Source organism: Notolepis coatsorum (assembly GCF_963971535.1).
Source record: "Notolepis coatsorum genome assembly, chromosome: 11".
NCBI lineage: Eukaryota > Metazoa > Chordata > Actinopteri > Aulopiformes > Paralepididae > Notolepis > Notolepis coatsorum.
In genome coordinates this window covers 26,243,604-26,263,085 of record NC_140175.1, presented here as the reverse complement: position 1 = coordinate 26,263,085, position 19,482 = coordinate 26,243,604, and the positions used below count along the sequence as shown (strand labels likewise).

General features: G+C 46.7%; 1 protein-coding gene across 1 annotated transcript in view; it reads right to left on the bottom strand.

Annotated features, from left to right (window-relative positions):
• The window catches only part of stxbp1a (syntaxin binding protein 1a), a gene marked incomplete at its 5' end in the record, with an annotated part of 39,757 nt that overhangs the window by 13,301 nt on the left and 6,974 nt on the right, over positions 1 to 19,482 (bottom strand). The window contains 8 exon segments of the mRNA XM_084324866.1: positions 1,634 to 1,743; positions 4,006 to 4,144; positions 12,718 to 12,798; positions 12,914 to 12,979; positions 13,964 to 14,027; positions 14,729 to 14,836; positions 17,471 to 17,601; positions 18,662 to 18,746. Of these exon segments, the coding sequence (XP_084180992.1) occupies positions 1,634 to 1,743; positions 4,006 to 4,144; positions 12,718 to 12,798; positions 12,914 to 12,979; positions 13,964 to 14,027; positions 14,729 to 14,836; positions 17,471 to 17,601; positions 18,662 to 18,746 (784 nt within the window).

The window sequence follows — 19,482 nt, the reverse complement described above, 5'->3', positions numbered from 1 at the left end:
CCAGTGTTTAGACCTCTAGTCTACACTACCCAGCCGCTCCAGTGTTTAGACCTCTACACTACCCAGCTGCTCCAGTGTTTAGACCTCTAGTCTACACTACCCAGCCGCTCCAGTGTTTAGACCTCTACACTACCCAGCCGCTCCTAGTGCTTAGACCTCTACACTACCCAGCCGCTCCAGTGTTTAGACCTCTACACTACCCAGCCGCTCCAGTGTTTAGACCTCTACACTACCCAGCTGCTCCTAGTGCTTAGACCTCTACACTACCCAGCCGCTCCAGTGTTTAGACCTCTACACTACCCAGCTGCTCCTAGTGCTTAGACCTCTACACTACCCAGCTGCTCCTAGTGCTTAGACCTCTACACTACCCAGCTGCTCCTAGTGCTTAGACCTCTACACTACCCAGCCGCTCCTAGTGCTTAGACCTCTACACTACCCAGACGCTCCTAGTGCTTAGACCTCTACACTACCCAGCCGCTCCTAGTGCAATTTCTTTTAACTGGCCAGTCTCCTCCGTATAGACCAGACCGTCTAATTTTACAAGGCTAGCGTTTTTTCTCCTCAGACGCAGAGTGACACTGACTTATGAGAAGGAATTAGAATCATAGCTGTGGGTATATGCTCATTATACCATGGCTATGTAGTATGAACCAATCAGATTGCTTGATTTAAGCGACCCGTTTTATAATGCTGCACTACTCCCTCCACCACCACAGCCTCCACCCGTGTCATATCTGTTTCATCATCTAGATAGGGTCTCTAAATGCCACGCTGGCTTAATGTCTCCAGTATCACATCATCTGAGGGTGTGGTCGCTAAAGGTCCCCATGAGGGGGTATGATATTTGTGCTCTAAGACTAATGTGTTGCAGGCGTGCCTGGATTTGCACTGATAGCATCTTGAGAGCAGAGCCTATATCCCGCCAGATACAACTGTGCAACCATTTGTTGCTATAAATGGTTTAATTTTTATGATGAATGTTCCTGACTGAACGACACTCTCACTGACAACCTGGGAGGAAATGAAAATGAGAGAGAGAGAGAGAGAGAGAGAGAGAGAGAGAGAGAGAGAGAGAGAGAGAGAGAGAGAGAGAGAGAGAGAGAGAGAGAGAGAGAGAGAGAGATGGGGAAACATATATTAGGAAGGTGAGAGAGGGAGGGGAAGACAGGAAAGGACAGCATGGATAGAACAAGAATGGAGAGGAGGAAGGAGTGGAGGAAAGGAGGGGATGAAGGAGAGGAGGAAAGAAGAAGATGAAAGAGAGGAGGAAAGAAGAGGGGGAGGAGGAAGGAGAGGAGGAAATGAAAGGATGAAGGGGAGGATGAAAGGAGAGGAGGAAAGGAGAGGTGGAAAGAGAGGAGGAAAGGAGAGGATGAAGGAGAGGAGGAAAGGAAAGGATGAAGGAGAGGAGAAAAGGAGAGGAGGAATGAAAGGATGAAGGGGAGGATGAAAGGAGAGGATGAAGGAGAGGAGAAAAGGAGAGGAGGAAATGAAAGGATGAAGGGGAGGATGAAAGGAGAGGAGGAGAGGAAAGGATGAAGGGGAGGATGAGAGGAGAGGAGAGGAGGAAAGGAAAGGATGAAGGGGAGGATGAAAGGAGCGGGAGGACAGCCATCCACTGAAGATCTCTTACGTCTGTGACGATGGGAACACCCAGGTGGGCCATGTTGGTGATGATCTCACTCTCCTCAGGGGGGATCTGAGCGTGCTGGATCAGCTTGTTCAGGTTCTCCTCCGTGATGCCTGGACACACACACACACACCACCAAGCCACAAATATCAGAATCAGAATTTGTAAGAATTCTATACGATTTCACAAAACCATTTATCACTTATAGTCGTATTACAGTTTTTCTCAATTGCTTTGGTGCATTTCTCTGATCAGAATTAAAGTTCTCATAACTGTTAGTTCAACCTCCACAACATTTTGTAATTTGTGCACATCATAGTAGCAGTTTCTCATTCCTCCGAACAAATTGCAAATGTTTTTGGACATGCATCAATTGCTTTCATACAATTCTCTGCTGTTTTATAACATTATCATTTGCTTAGGTCATGTCAGTCAAAATGAACTATACTTATGACTGCTGAATAGTCATTCCCTATAAAACTAATAGTCCTCATTTCATTGCTTGAGTCATTACATACAAATATGTTGAACTAGTTGTCAAAATCTGTCAAGCAAATTTTATACATTTCTTTATAATTTTTCCCCTGAATGGAGCTGGATGCCAGGGAATTGCTGCACACATTCATATATGTTGATGAGGCGGGTTTCAATCTGGCAAAAGGTAGAAGGCGTGGAAGGAATCGCATTGGACAGAGAGCAACCACTGATGTCCCAGGCCAACGAGGAGGGAATATTACAATGTGTGCAGCCATCTCAGAAAACGGCGTCCTCACCCATATGCCCCGCATTGGTCCATACAACACACAACATCTGCTGACTTTTTTAGACACTCTTTACAGGGACATAATCCCTGAGAATGAGAGGGGTCTAAATGGCGACCATCTGACCAAGTACGTTGTTGTATCGGATAATGTGCGTTTTCACCACGCAATTCTGGTCACACAGTGGTTTGCAGCACATGAAAGGATGCTGGTGGAATATCTCCCTCCCTACTCCCCATTCCTGAATCCAATAGCCAGACAGACAGGAACGTCTGGATGTGAATGAATGATTTACAGTACTGTGTATGTTGTATGTTCCAATTCAGTTCCAATATGTACTGCAATATTGTTTACAGTTGTGCACAGCTCTACCCAAAGGCCAAAGGGTGTTTCTTATGTTTGTTGTAAATTTGTTTGTATTTTTCTTTTGCACAATGCTGTGAACAAATTAAAATTGCAAAGAGCATATGCAGTAAAAATGTGAAACATACGTGTCTTGTACTCATTTACCTCACTAAATACAGCAATGTGTAACTGTAGATTTCAAATGGCTGTGCAAATAGTGTATAGTGCTGTCTTGAGCATTTTCAGAAAGTGTCACCAAGATCTGACTTTTTTTGCATTGGAAAACACTTACAGAGTGAACTGTCATAACGAAAACATGGCAAAGCCATTTGACTATCTTGTTCATAAACAATGGTGTCAGAACTTTTCATTTTGATGACAGTGACACTTTCATTGACATGAATACTTGCCTTTGAGGAATGAATTATCCATTTTGAGCAAGTGACACGCTTCTGCAGGTTATCACCTAGGTTTTGCAGTTTGTACTAATTGTTTTGAGAAATGCACTAACAGTTATGAGAACTTTAATTCTGATCAGAGAAATGCACCAAAGCAATTGAGAAAAACTGTAGTTAGGTTGAGTGTCCAGCTATAAAATTTAAATGACCCTGTGAGATTCAGACGGTTTGCAAGGTTAGGTCTGCTGTACAGTCAAAGCAGTATGTTTCTGAGTGGTTTAGAGTGAGTGAGTGAGTGAGTGAGTGAGTGAGTGAGTGAGTGAGTGAGTGAGTGAGTGAGTGAGTGAGTGAGTGAGTGAGTGAGTGAGTGAGTGAGTGAGTGAGTGAGTGAGTGAGTGAGTGAGTGAGTGAGTGAGTGAGTGAGTGAGTGAGTGACGGACGGACGGACTGACTGACTGACTGACTGACGGACGGACGGACTGACTGACGGACTGACTGACTGACTGACTGACTGACTGACTGACTGACTGACTGACTGACTGACTGACTGACTGACTGACTTGACTGACTGACTGACTGACTGACTGACTGACTGACTGACTGACTGACTGACTGACTGACTGACTGACTGACTGACTGACTGACTGACTGACTGACTGACTGACTGACTGACTGACTGACTGACTGACTGACTGACTGACTGACTGACTGACTGACTGACTGACTGACTGACTGACTGACTGACTGACTGACTGACTGACTGACTGACATTGCCAGTCTAAGAGGTGCTTCTCACCTCGGACAGAAGAATGTTTCCTGTAACTAGACAGTACAGCCTAATACTGTACACAGGGTCTGTGTGGAGTGTTACCGTTCTTGAGGAAGATGTAGAGCAGGATGATGCGGATCTTGTCGTGTGTGGTGACGTTGGCGTCGAGCAGGATGGGCACGATGGCCCTCATGGGGTCCTTGATCTTCTCCCCCTCAGCATCTGTTCCCATCGCCAGGTCCTGCCACACGGAGACACGGTTAGAGACAGGGCTGCTCCGTGGCACAGGACAACTTCACCATAGAATCAGAACGTTACTCTTTACGGTATACCATTCGGTAAAGCAGAGGTTTTTTTGAACTTCATTTGTATCTACAGTGGATCCTCCTAAGTTAATGTCATGCGCATATTCTGCCAATTCTAACCCATCGTTTGAGCGATGGCGTGTGTTCTTCTTAGTGAGAAATATTCACGCCTGAAATGGCTTCTTGTTATGCAAACGCCATTACATCTTCCCTAAAAACGAGGATGTTGTTAAACTCATTATTATCTACATTTCCTTGTTACCATGGCATTATTTGATATCTTCTGAAACCTTGGAATCTCTCTTCTGATTTAAAATGAATGCTATGTAGGCTAAATGTGAGCCAGGTTATACTCATTGCATTATTACCAGTACAACACTAGGTAGAAACCTGCTCACTAGGTAGAACCCCCCCCCCCCACATCCAATGTACAGTTCCCGCCCCACCCCCCCACCCAACCCCACCCCACCTACCCAACCTCCTCCAATGTACAGTTTCTACGTCAAATGTATATACACCCTTTTCTGGACACTTTTTGTATCACAAACAGTACTGTATTTGCAAATCTGGTATGTCATAAATGTATAGATGTAGCAGTACTGTCTATCTGTATGTCATGTATGTCATATGTTATGATGAATTGAAAATGGGGGACCCTGATGTAAACAAGACGAACGTCTTTCTCTGGTCTGCATCCCCTTAACAATTGTATGTATTGAGCTGTACTGTACTGTACCCATTCTGCAATCTGTTAATAAAGTTTTCAATCAATCAATCAAAATTCAATGCTCGAAAACTGTGGCCAATTCCACTTCCGTGTTTACCAGTGACGTCGTTGGTCGGTCACCTGATCCAGGGGCCCAATAGCGTAACTGTATCACGCGGTGACAGACAGCTGCTCACTAACGCTGTTACATTGAGTTGTGGTGACATGTCCGGTCATAGAGGTGCTTTTCATCTAAAAACTAGGATACATTATAGCCAATGGGTTAACCCTTTCACAACCACAGCACAGAAGGTTAACCCTTTCTGAAAGGTTAACCTCCTGTAGTGTGGTAGTGAAAGGGTTAATGGTTGGACCTTTCCATTTTTGGCAGATATGTCTGATGATGAGATTTAACTATGATCATAGAGTGATTAGGCTTGTAGGCAACTATTGGCTGTCGATAGAATCAGAGGATCATTACTGCTGGCAGCTTTATAATCAATAGGCATATTTTCAACCAAATAATCAATAATGGACTGTGTGCATTGGGAGACCTATTCCACACGCGTGTGTGAGTGGATGAAAACGGTAAAGGAACTGTGTCTACTTCTTCCACCACTGCCTCCGACAGTGACACACACACACACACACACACACACACACACACACACACACACCACTACCTACCACACACACACGCTGCCCAACAGCCCCGCCCCCTCGCATGCTACTCAGGTCTCCTCTCTCATCTTGAAGATAGTTCAAGGTCTTGTCACGGTTAGCTTGTTCTGTATCGTTAGTGGCTTAGCTTGGCATCACACTGCACTATCTCGCGTACGTGCACGCGTACTGAATAAACCACAAATGTACCTCTAATACCAGTATTAGTCTGACCACACCCCTCATCAGCTTACCTTCATAAGCAGGTGTGTGGTCACCTGCTCTCCTCCTTCTCGCTTTCACCACAAGGAAGAAGTGCCTCGGTAGATCCCCACACTTGACACCATGATGGAAGAAATTGGATTAGGAACAGCTTGGGAAACAAGGATACGTTGACATCATATCTTTATTTTCTCTCTCACTATTTTCGAGAAAATACGGCGATATTGTCTTCGTACTGGAGTGTCTAGAAGATGATGATCATTCTAAAAACCCTCCACCGGTTTTCGTATTGGGAGCACGCCGCTGCATGCTTCTCAACTGCAGTTCCTTGCTGTGTTTGTTGGGGTGAAACCTGTCAGGCCACAGCTGAACTGTCGGACATGCCGCTGTTGTGAGAAGCGGTGCGTTCCAGGTTGGGTGAGTAGTGTTTGCTGGCGGGCTCCACTTGTCTGTTAGTGCTATGGGGGCTACTTGACAAAGTTTATGGAAACCGGCCCCAGGCTAGGGTCCTTTGTTTAGCCGCCTAGGCGACAGAAGGCCTTGGTCTGGAGACCATTATAGTTTTAACTAGTGGGCCGCGACCATTGACACTGGTGATCCCTGTGTGTTCTGGACGAGTGGATTCTCTCTGTCACCGTGTTAAGACCCCATCTTTCATATCCAAATGAGAGTATTCCTTCACGAGGGGATATGTGCATGTAATGTGCGATAGCGGCAGATTCATGTTCGAAGTCAGCTACACAGGCCAGTTGGTACTGTGCTGATTCCGCCGGATGTGGTAAAGTCACCGTTGTGAAGCGGTGTTGACATCTTGTTTTCTCTTTTCTCTTAAAAAGTGAGGAGAGGTTCAGAACGGCGGCCTGTCTGGGTGAGTGTTATGTCATTGTTTACATGTTCATAGCTTACGGTTAGCCAGTCAGCTGTTAACTGCTGCGTTAGCCTGCTGGATCGCTGCATGGCCTGCTTAAGGCCTACTATTAGCCAGTCAGCTGTTAGCTGCGGGGCTAGCATGTCGTGGTCGCTAGGTAACGTTAGCTTGCTGCTATGGCCATGGCTGGCGCGGGGTAGCTTAGCTTCTCGCGCGCCGCCGGAGCTCGCTTCTGATCGCCGTTAGCTTGATGCTATTCTGTTGAACGTGCTTTGATTTTAACATGTTTTACACTCTTGACCGCGACGTCATCCTTGACAGGGGATGTTTCGTCGACCCTGCCCTGAGCCTGGACGGGGATTGCGTCAACAAAGAGGACTGTAGCGACTGGTTGGAGCGGCGACGCTGCCCGGATCGAACAACACAGGACGGCTGTGTTCTACGGTGTCTTGTGACTGCACTTCGCTGATCTGCGTTCCGGGTAGGAACGGGGTTGACCAGACCTCATAACACGTCTTCTGGTTTTACTTTGCTAAATGTATTGTGAATAACGGTGTTTTTTCCCAAAACGTGTGTTGTTGCGATGCATTTAGGATACGTTGCGGGTTATGTGTGAGCTGTTTTTGTCACTGGCAGTTAGCTTCTCCGTGCAGATCGTGATGTATTGATCTGGTTGTTGTGTGAGAAACATCATGGTGTTTATGTGTACCGTGTACTCACTACTAAGGCAACTAACCTATGAAGCTATGCTTGGTGACAAGTGAGTAAAAGAATGTTCTTTCTCAGACTGTAATGACAATGAACAGTGTGTTCACACATTAACAGGTTTTCCTGTTTTAACTGGCCGTATTGAGGGTAAAATAGGAGGATTGTGTTTTCCCCCCCGGTTCCCTGGGGACTTTATCACCTCCTATCAGACATGTTGTGCATTAATTGTGTCTTTTGTGTGGTAGGGATACGATGTAACTCTTAGCTTGATTGCTGAGGTTGTGCTAAATCTGCTGGAGAAACTTATTTCCTAAAGGGAAATTGGTTTGGTTGCTGTCATGTGTGCTTAGCAAGGCCTGTGGTCGATACTAATCAAGAATGATGTATTCTCTCATTGTGAAAAAAACGGCGTTCCTCTGTTGAGTGTTTTTGCCATTTTTTGTAGGTGATGATGGGTTGTGTGTGTCATGTGACCTACAACTGGGTTGTACTGGCCACAGAAGCACATGTGTATGTTGGACCGGGGTTCTTAGAGCCCTCTCTATTCTGTGTTTTTCCTTAGTAAAAATCAGATAGCAGGTTAGCTCATGCGCTGTGTGGAGCTGTGAAACGCTTCATAGAGCTGACTATGACTGTGTCATATTCTCTTTTTGTCGTTACGTCGTATCATGGGTGTGGGGTCGTAAAGGGGTGAACTGGTAACCTTTCCTCTCCCCATTGTTCTGTCGGTCAGGGGTACACCCCCTGTCCTTCAAGGTTCCTGTCACGTGGCGGTTCGGCACGTTACGGGGGGGGGGGGGGGGGGGGGGGGGGAGTTCCTGGTCCCACGGCCTGGTATATTGGGCGTGTGCACCGCAGGAATTCCCCCGCCATAGAGTACGTCACCGTGCGCGTCTCTGTTGGTAGGACTTCCGTGTGCTGTTCAGGTCCATGTGATGGATCTGTTTTCAGGGGGGGTGGTCAGGGCTCCTCCTCACCAAGCGCCTATTCAGGCCTTCTGTGAGTTCGGACTCCTTCTTCCATGTGAGGAAGCCTCCATCAGAGTACAGAGCCTTCCTCCTCAGATTGTCAAAGTGAGTGGACCCTCTAGAAGGGTCCTTTTCTATTGTATGTATATTCGATTCAATTCGTTTATTGAGTGTGTATGGGTTCAGTGCCTCTTCCCCGGAGGCCCTAAAACCAGTTTTTTACATGGCTCAAGGTGCAATATATTCTTTTCAATCTGTACAGCTCGCGTGGGAAGTCTCTCTGGGGATCCCCGTCTCTTTCCTATGGGAGGGTGGTGGGATGTAAAAATGTGAAAAAATTTTACCCCGGCTGTGTAGACTGGGATACATGCTGTTGATGCTTCCTTCTTTCTATTCCAGAAGTGTTGGAGTTAGGGAGTGTCACACCCCTCTTGTCGTTCCCCTGGGCGCCTTGGGGATTCAATGACAGGTCTAAATAGCCTGTTCATTGATGGGGGTGTGTCCCGACGCACGTATAGTGCTAGCTCGCTGTAAACAGGCGATTGGCTGGCACGCCTTGGTTGCTTGTGGTTGAAACAGCGTTTTTATAAAGCAACTGAGATGGGGGTTTTTCCTCTTCCGACGACCACATCCCATGACCTGGGTGGGTTGTCGACGGATTCTCGTTCATGTCTGGGGGATGATGACGGGATGGATCTGAACATATGTAGTGGGGTCTCACGCCCTTTGGGTGGGCCACCAGGCGCGGTTCGTCCGACGTCTGGGTGGCGCCTTCTTTTCATGTTAAGATCAACACGCATATCTGCCCTTCTCCTGGAGTAGGCATGTCGGCGTGGTTAGGGCACGGGACTGGTTCTGGTCACGCTGGTCCAGATCAGTTGAACCCGTTGTCCGCCGGGGATGCAGATCTGCTGTTCTGGTACCCTGAGGGACTTGAGCTTTTTTCAGGGGGAAAAATGCCAGGTCGGTCTGGGTGTCACAGGGTTAAGCGCTATGGAGACCCTGGTTGGGTATGTTTTTACTCAGCACTGTCGTCATGGCTTACAGCCATGCCATTCTGTACGCGCTCGATCTCGTCGGATCTCGGCCGCTACACAGGTTGGTCCTGGTTAGTACTTGGTTGGGAGACCGCCGGGGAATACCAGGTACGGTGTGCTTAGGGGCTGGTTCTCCATTATTTTTCGCTCCTCTCTCACGCATGGCGAAGAGGGGCCTGTGGGGGTGGTTTTTTGACCTCCTCTGGTGACCCTGTGCTTCCCGTACCGCCAGGCCCGGTCCGAAGTGATGTTTGCGACCCGTAGGCCTGGGTTAACCCTTTTTGGAAACTGAAACACTTGTACTGCGGTATAGCCGGTGTATACCCGCAGGTGTGTTTTGGAGTTTTTTTCTTGAGGGGTTATAGGAACAACCACCGCATTGGGTAACACCGAGGTGGTTGATTCCCTGGTGTGTTGGAGCAGTGTCAACTCCCGGGTTCACCGTTTGAGGGTGCCCCTGCACGTTCATGACGTCTGCCAATCGTGTCAGCCTTCTCTGCCTCGACCCCTCTGGGTGGGGGTTGTTAAATGGAGGCTTGGTCATGCAACACCGCCAGCTTACGCTCCTTCCGCCGGGGCGGCTGTGTTCAGCTGTCCCCTCTGGCGCCTGTCTCGTCCGCAGTCTCCAGGCTAGGGTTAACAGCCTGTTGCCTGGTTTTTCCCCGGTGCGCTGCCTGCTTCCGTTGGTTAACCTTTTTTGTGTGCTTACGGCCATGCTGACTGCCTGTTCTGCAGGGTCAGTGTGCCAGGCGGTGTACTATTGGGGGGACGGGGCCCGCTCGGCTTACGGCCATACCGACCTGAACACGCCCGATCTCGTCCGATCTCGGAAGCTAAGCAGGTTCTGGCCTGGTTAGTACTTGGATGGGATTCCGCCTGGGAATACCAGGTGCAGTAACTGAGGGGCCTTTGTCCGAATACGCTGGCGATGTGGGGGGCGGGGCACTACGTGCCCACCTTGGTGGGGTCTTGATGCTGGCATCATGGACTTCTCCGGGCCCCCATTCTAGGGAGTCCAGTCCTTTTGGTGGGTCTGGGTCTTCCTTCGTGCTCCGCTGCTACGGCCTTGCCACAGGGTTGGGTTTGCCCTTGACCCCGTGATTCTGGGGGCAGTAACGAGGTTGTTCCTCCGTTCGTTCCCGGGTGGCATGCGGGTTGTGCGTGTGTGTAGTCGTGGGGTCAAGCCACGGTCTGCTCACCCTGTGCGTTGAGTTGCTTGAGTGCCTCTTCGCACGGTCGGGTCCGTCGCCCTCCCGTGACGTCCCTAATAGGGGGGCTACCCGCCATTAGGGGGGGTCGGGGGGGCTCGGCCCTCCCTGTTCTGATGGTTGTGGGGGGGCTGTCAGCGGGGTGTATTTGTCAGCCAGTGGCTCCGCTTGGCCTCCCTTGTGCAGTGTGATGCCAAGCTAAGCCACTAACGATACAGAACGATAGGTTATGACTATAACCAAGTTCTGTTAGTTAGGGGCGATGCTTGGCATCAGACGGCCGCTGCAGCCCTTGTCCTCACCTTGTGGTGAAAGCTTGGGAAGGAGGAGAGCAGGTGACCACACACCTGCTTATGAAGGTAAGCTGATGAGGGGTGTGGTCAGACTAATACTGGTATTAGAGGTACATTTGTGGTTTATTCAGTACGCATGCACGTACGCGAGATAGTGCAGTGTGATGCCAAGCATCGCCCCTAACTAACAGAACTTGGTTATAGTCATAACCTATCGTTAATATGACAAGAGCAGAGCAGAGCCTCCACGACGGGTTCTTCTGATCAGACCTTGTACTTCATCCTTCTGCACACGCACACAGAGATGATTCGCGTTTGAGACGCGAATGTCTCTGACAGTGACACGCACACGCACGCACGCACGCACATGCACGCACACACACACACACACGCACGCACACGCACGCACACACACACACACACACACACACACACACACACACACACACACACACACACACACTGCTCAAAAGCCCCACCTCCTCCCACTCGGAGCTGATAAGATTCTCTCTACAACAGCTGTGTTGTGGTGCTAAATCGTAGGCCTCAGGCAGCAACACTTAAATTCACGTGACCTGTGATGAACTCTGAGAATGTTGGGCCAGTTAAGGCTCGTTCTGACGGCCTCCAGCCAGGTCTAGCGGAGCGGCTGCGTTCAATTAATTTCCAGTGTAGAGGACCGACCTACGCTCCGATGATCTATAGCGCACTGTGTTAGATGTCTCATCTGTATCGCTGGCCCCCATCAAATAAAAGTACACTTGGTTCTCTGGGAGTGAATCTGAGGTCATCGTGCTCTTTGTTTGATTCACCCCCCCTCAAACTTCCTTCCATTCCAGATGCACTCCTATTCTGAGATAGATTGAATGCCCGCTCTGAAATTCTAGATGTACTTTCTGTAACCAGCCCAGCAATCGCTCAATAAGTGTAATTCCAGTCTGTCCTGTGTTCCCGTGGACTGTTGCACTTGGCACTTCTCACTCTCACTCTTTCCCCCGTCACTCCTCCCGATCTGAGACACAACAACTACTAACGCCTGTTCACTGTCACTCAAGGAAGCATGTTGTTATGATCCTGGGCCATTCGGTTAGGCTGTGTTGTGTTGTTTTTGTTGTGAGAGAGTGAGATTACTCAGCCTAGCTACTACATTATGTGCGCACCTGAAGCTTATATCAAATACAAAAGAAAGAAAAAAAAAATGGATGAAATTTTATTTGATCCATTATATATCATTGACATCATCCACCATGTCGTTCAACCCACAGATATAGCTGGAAGTGCCAAGTGCTCGATAGACTTGTCATAATGGCTTTTCACGGTGCTCTTGAAGATGTGACTGTATGTAATGTAATTTACCAACTCTCTCTCTCTCTCTCTCTTTTAATGAGTGTTCTGTGTAGCTATCACCCAGAGAAGAGGGACACAGCAGACCCCTACTTCTTCGCCCGTCCGAACAAGCTCAGATTATCCTTTGTACAGTGACGAGTGTAGATCCATTTTACTATTACTAATCCATCTACTATTTCTGTACATAAATGATAGATGGTGCATTTATATAGCGCTTCAACACTCCTTCAACGCTGACAACATGTGTCATCATCTGATTTTTCCTGCATGGCCCTGGTGTGGTTGTGAGTGGTGGTCTGGAGAGAGTGGGGGAAGGGAGAGGTCCTAGACAACAGACTGTCCACCTCCACACTCCCCCTTCCTGTCTCTCTCCCTCTCTCCCCCTCTGTCTCCCCTGAACACTTTCATCTTTCATGTATTATTTATTTCAAATATTTTCCTCCCCCATCTCCTCTCTTGTTCTTCTTTTCATCCCTCGCTCCTCTCCTTTACCTGCTCCACACGACACAGCTTGTCCACTGTTCCCTGGTAGTGCTTCATGCAGTCCTCTGCCAGCTGCAGGTGGGTGGAGTACTGAGAGAGGGAGAGAGAGAGAGACTGGGTCAGTATATAGTATACACATACACACACACACACACACACACATGCACACACGCACACGCACACACACACACACACACACACACACCTTGCTGAGCTCCTTTTGGTACTGTGGCATCTTCTTCAGCATCTGAGAGAGATCCCTCATTGTGGTCTGTTGGGAGATAAAAAAATAAAATATTATAGCTACTATATAATCACACACTGTAGATGTAGCCACCATACACGATGACACCAATCACATGTTAGGACACAGAGGAGGTAATCATCTCTTGTATATATATATATGTATATACATGATTATAGCATTTATACTATCACTATTCTGGAAAGCAAAAGTCTTATGATAGCTGATCATTTGAATAATATTCCATCCTATTTATTTAGACTATTCCATTCCATTCAATCATATTACATTTCAGACCAGCAATCACTTTGTAAGGATAGGTGGTGAGATTTTTAAAACAACGGATACAGTATGTCATTATCAAAGCAGTCCATCACCCCCACCCCCACCCGCATACACCTCCACCGGCTTCCTGTAAAATCTCATGTCACCTTCAAGATCCTCCTGCTGACGTATAAATAAATCCCTACACACCACCGCCCCCCCTCAATACCTATCTGACCTTCTCCACACCTACACCCCCTCCCGGAATCTCCGCTCCTCTGACACAGGCCTACTTACCATCCCACAAGCCAGCCAGGTTGCGGACCTTCGGGGACAGGGCATTTAGTGTGGCTGCCCCCACCCTTTGGAACTCCCTCCCCATGGACATCCGAAATGCAAAAAACCTACTGAAGACCTATCTCTTCACCCAGGCCTATTATGGTCTCTGATGCTCCTGAGTATCCTATTCATTCTGTTTTGTTCTATTTTGTTTTGTTCTGTTTTTGTCCTGTTCTGTTTGTTCTGTTCTGTTCTATTTTTGTATTTTGTTTCTTAGCTTAGGTCACCGCTATCCTCTCCCCTCCCCCTTTTTATTGTAAAGCGCCTTGGGTACGTGAAAGGCGCTATATAAATTCAAGCCATCATTATTATTATTATTATTATTATTATTATTATTATTATTATTATTATTATTATTATTATTATTATTATTATTATTATCATTATTATTATCATCCCACACCGTACCTTCTCTCCAGCAGTGTTCATCCTCTTGCTGGCAGAGAACTCCTTCAGCTGCCGTGTCACCTCCCTACAGCCACGGCACACGCAGAGAAGACATGTAACGGAGACTAATTGACCTATTGACCTATTGACGGTCAATCAATAGCCACCGAGGGGGAGTCACCGTCGTTTCAGAAAGGGGCAGCGTACAAGCAAGCCATTTTATTTTTTAACCCTTTCACTACCACACTACAGAAGGTTAACCTTTCACTACCACACTACAGAAGGTTAACCTTTCACTACCACACTACAGAAGGTTAACTGTCTGTAGTGTGGTAGTGAAAGGGTTGAAATTATGTAGTGTGGTAGTGAAAGGGTTAACCATTATGGTAGGGTGGTAGTGAAAGGGTTTTTAATACATTCTCTTTATTAACATTTTCAAAAAGGGGGCATTTTAGTCAGCAGGTCTTCATCAGTCAAATGGGAGAAAATAGTGAGATAAAATGATGACTAATGACTGATCAGTACATTAACTGGGAGGGGACAAACCTATACAATAGAAAGATGCATTAAAAGAGGACAAAACTATGACTGTCCTCCTCGCATAAAGACATTCTTAGTCCACGAATAGCCATATGGGACACTGCAGACTAATTGCTAAGTTGATTTAAGTATGGGGGGGAAATAATTCACATACTAATAAGACAAAACCGACCAACCAATCAACAATCAATGATTCAATCAATGAGCTAATGGACTAAGAGGGGTGCAGAACAGATGTACACTCACTGGGACACCTCTGCTATGTGTTTGTGTCTCAGCCCCACCCACAGGTCATCGTCCTCGTGCAGAAGAACCTCCTTCTCACGGGAGTCGCCCATGCCGCTGGTATCATACCTGGGACACACACACACACACACACACAGAGACAGACAGAAAGACACACCGACGGTAACACACCGACGGTAACACACCGACGGTAACACACAGACGAGGAGACAAGACGGTGAGCAATGTACGGTCAATTGTGGACAGACAGACAGACAGACAGACAGACAGACAGACAGACAGACAGACAGACAGACAGACAGACAGACAGACAGACAGACAGACAGACAGACAGACAGACAGACAGACAGACAGACAGACAGACAGACAAACACAAAGAGAGAAACAAGAGGCACAGGAGAGTTGATTTAGTTTTCTACCGCAGATTCAAACTCGTGTTCAAAGTGCAAAGTGTATCCCACCCACGTTACATTAAACCCAGTCAGGTTGAGAAAGATGAGGCTCACAGTTCTAAAAACTCTATCAACCCTACTACAACGCCGGGGGAAATGATGCTAAGCCGTATCCCACCTTGGGTGGGAACAGGGTGGATAGGAACCCAACCTGAGCATGACATAACAGCTAAATGGCCACCATGTGAGAATACGGTAGGGCTGTCCCCGACTAAGGATTTGGATGGTCGACTATGATTGGCCAAAATTTGCCGTTAGTCGACTATTGATTTTTAATTTTTTATTTTGTATCATTCCATTTGGGCTGTGGGGGGTGCTTAATGTCTGAAGGAGTCGACTGAAGGCTTCTTGTTCTCTGCAAAAGCATGCAATTGGTCCACTGATGGATACATCTTGATATTTGTCTAGTCTATAGTGTGTTCATTAGATGGGTGAAATCCTCTTTCAGTGCCTCTGTGCCTGTTTTCATAGGCAGTTAGCCTCTGGTATGCGTGCCATTAGCGCTAGCCACACGTCTAGGCCTCTTTTCTTTTGGAAAGAATGATAAAAATAAAATAAAATAAAAAAATATTATAAATATATTTTTTTTACTAAGAGGTTGGCCAGTCGACTACGGCTCCTTTCGACCGACTAATCGACTAATAGGGGTCAGCCCTAGAATACGGTCAATTCCAAATTCCAGCTCCTGCTGAGTCTTTTGCACTGATAATAAGATAATCTGAACCTTTCATTTGAGTGTGGGTTGGAATGGAACAAGGGCTAATATATTGGAGGCTAAGTTACCAATAAGTCACCCGATGGGAGGTGGGGGCGCGGGGGGGAGTATGGCATATGGATGGCACATGCTCAAATTTCGTTGGTGGACTGTTTGCGAACCGAATTGAATAGGATTGAAGACAAAGTTGAACTGCACATGTGTTATACCACAACCTTTAACAGGATATGACACACAATGACGACAGTTTTACCCTCCTTGAATGGAACAGGGAGGCTCTGTGACGAGAATCGACACCGACACACTCAACAACACTTTCCAATGCCGTTCAGCTGAAGGATAAGGAACACATCTTAGAATAATAACCCGATGATCGTCCGCACAAAGATATATAATTTCACTGCTTTTTTTTCTTCTTCTCCAGACATCACCGGCGAAAGCATCAACAACAGAGATGATTTTAGACATCGTGTCCGTCTGTGGGCACTGCAGCTGAACCCGCTCCACTTCTCATTTGAGTCTGTCTGTCTGTAACTAAGCATGTAGTACAGTAAGCTGAGGTAGACGGACTGTTTCCTTGGCGATGAGACAGAGAATCAGGCAGAGCCGCAGTAAGGAGAGGCTGAGGTGTGATGCACGTATTAGTGAGCACACAGGCACACACACACACACACACACATACACACAGGAAACAACGCCTCCTCCAAATTGAGCGGCTTCCTATAATAGCTGATACTGAGCAGTACCTTGCTAACTGCTTGGCCTTCCTTTTGGGGAGACCGGCTATTTGTAGGCCCCTCACAACCAACTTGTGCACATGCCCTAGGCTGCCAAAGATAGAAACTAGAAGTTTACATCTGTAGCCTAGCTGTGAGATGGTCTGCTGTAGCTGTTGGTATTTCAACACTTTGGTTAGAAAGGCTTCTTCTAAGCTGTAATCAAAAGTACAGCCAACCTCAAGAATGGACACCTCCCTAAGGTGTTAATTTACAACAAAGACATCAGGGGTGTTAGCTGTAATATTAGAGAACACAGAATCATCATTGCACAGGTTAAACATGCTTGGCTTCACAGTAGAATGCTTAAACAGCGTGATGGAGGACCTAAAAATAGAAGAGATATCTTTCGCTATCAAATCTACTATTCTGTCATGCCCACTTATGTAGAGGCCCCTGTATACATGGCAACCATTTAAGATGTGGGACATGCTTTCAGCTATTTGGTCATTGCCATGATGAATACAGTGAGGAGCATGATTGCCTGGAAACCAGATGGAGAGACAAACAAGCACACATCCTTATCTAGTGAGGACATTCCATTAAATCAAATGCATTACCTAGTCCTTAACCTGACCTAACCATAACCCATATCCATTAACAGTCTAACTCTAACTGGTCTGGTCTGACCCTTCTGGTCTGGAAAGCGTTCCTCGTGTGAATACCTTTTCAGATTTTCTATTCTAAAAATAAAATGATATTCTCTAGGTGGTGCTGGTGAAATCACACACACAACCACATGCACACACACACACACACACACACACACACACACACACACACACACACACACACATACTTGTAGACGTCGTTTTCAATGGGCAGCAGGTCGTAGCCCATGGCCTGGAAGGTAAGTTCATGGAGGACAGGAGACACCGGGTCAAAGGCCCTGTCCAGAATGATGAGCTGGGAACGAGCTTTATCTGGACCCTACAGAGAGAGAGAGAGAGAGAGAGAGAGAGAGAGAGAGAGAGAGAGAGAGAGAGAGAGAGAGAGAGAGAGAGAGAGAGAGAGAGAGAGAGAGAGAGAGAGAGAGAGAGAGAGAGAGAGAGAGAGAAAGGTGAGTGAAACACAACATAGAATGAGGCACAGAGAGAGCGAGAGAGAGAGAGAGAGAGAGAGAGAGAGAGAGAGAGAGAGAGAGAGAGAGAGAGAGAGAGAGAGAGAGAGAGAGAGAGAGAGAGAGAGAGAGAGAGAGACATGGAAACAGAGACATGAAGACAGAGAGAGAGAGATAGAGAGACATGGAAACAGAGACAGAGATAGAGAGACATGGCAACAGAGACCGAGAGATAGAGAGACATGGAAACAGAGACAGAGAGAGAGAGATAGAGAGACATGGAAACAGAGACAGAGATAGAGAGACATGGCAACAGAGACCGAGAGAGAGATAGAGAGACATGGAAACAGAGACAGAGAGAGAGATAGAGAGACAGGGAGAGGGGGGAAATAATGGGAAGAACAAGCAGCAACAAAGAAGCGAGTTAAAGGAGCTGTAAGCAGTATTTTCTTGTTCAAATAACTGTTAAATTGCTCTACAATCCGACAGCCACCACTGAGTGTTTGGTCAGTAACATGGGTCTCCCAGTCCCCTCGCTCTGCAGTAAACAGAAAATTTATTTTCTGGTATCCCTTCCCACTTTATCCAAACAGAAAGAACCCTAAATATTTTTTTTTTATTTTGTTTCAAGGACATAATTGCTTAAAACTAGTTCTCTCTCCTGATTGGATGAAGTGGGAACAGGAAATGCATTTTGTGTTTACTGCAGAGCGGAGGGACTGGGCGATCCATGATTGTTGGAATGTAGAGCTATTATGTTAACATGTAGAGCACTTATTTTAACAAAGAAACTGCCACTTACAGCATCTTTACACATTCAATATTATTTTGACCGATATTCCGGTTTATTGGTAATGATGACTTCACGTGTTGTGACTTCTATATGGTCATATGTTGTCGTTGTCTAGGTTCCAGTGGCCTGTGACTCACCTCCCCCATGGTGGGATCATCTGCCTTGTAGGCGTCCAGTTTGTCCTGAACCAGCTGGGCCAGAGTAGCATTGTCCTTGTACTCCCTACAAACAGATGAGCAGACAGGTGAGCAACCAGACAGACAGACAGACAGACAGTCAGACAGACAGACAGACAGACAGACAGACAGACAGACAGACAGACAGACAGACAGACAGACAGACAGACAGACAGACAGACAGACAGACAGACAGACAGACAGACAGACAGACAGACAGACAGACGGACAGACAGACAGACAGACAGACAGACAGACAGACAGACAGACAGACAGACAGACAGACAGACAGACAGACAGACAGTATAATTCTCTTCAAGTTAAGTAGCATAATGTATGTAAGGAGCATGACAGTAATTTTGTTTGTAAAAGGGTTTGTTGTGCTTTTAGATAATGTTAATAATGTGATTTAAACTGCAATCTGCATAATTGAAATAAACTGTATACTTTTCTTGTATAGATACTATAGATGTTGTGGTAAAGTATAGTCCAAAAGCAACATAAAGTATTAATATTCGTTTTTCCGAGTTGGAGTAATCCAACAGATCATGTAAACGGATTACAATTGATCTCAAGCCCCGCCCCCACTTTTCTTGTTCCTCCCAATCGCTGAGGAAAGCAACAGTTGTGATTGGAGTATCAAGGAAAGAGGGCAGGGCTTGAGATGCGACAGGTGACATTGCGAGAGCTTCTTGGGAGACCTGGCACATGCACACAATTTGCGACATTGTTATCACATGAGGATACTCACATGTAAATGTATCGTGTGTGTGTGTGAATAA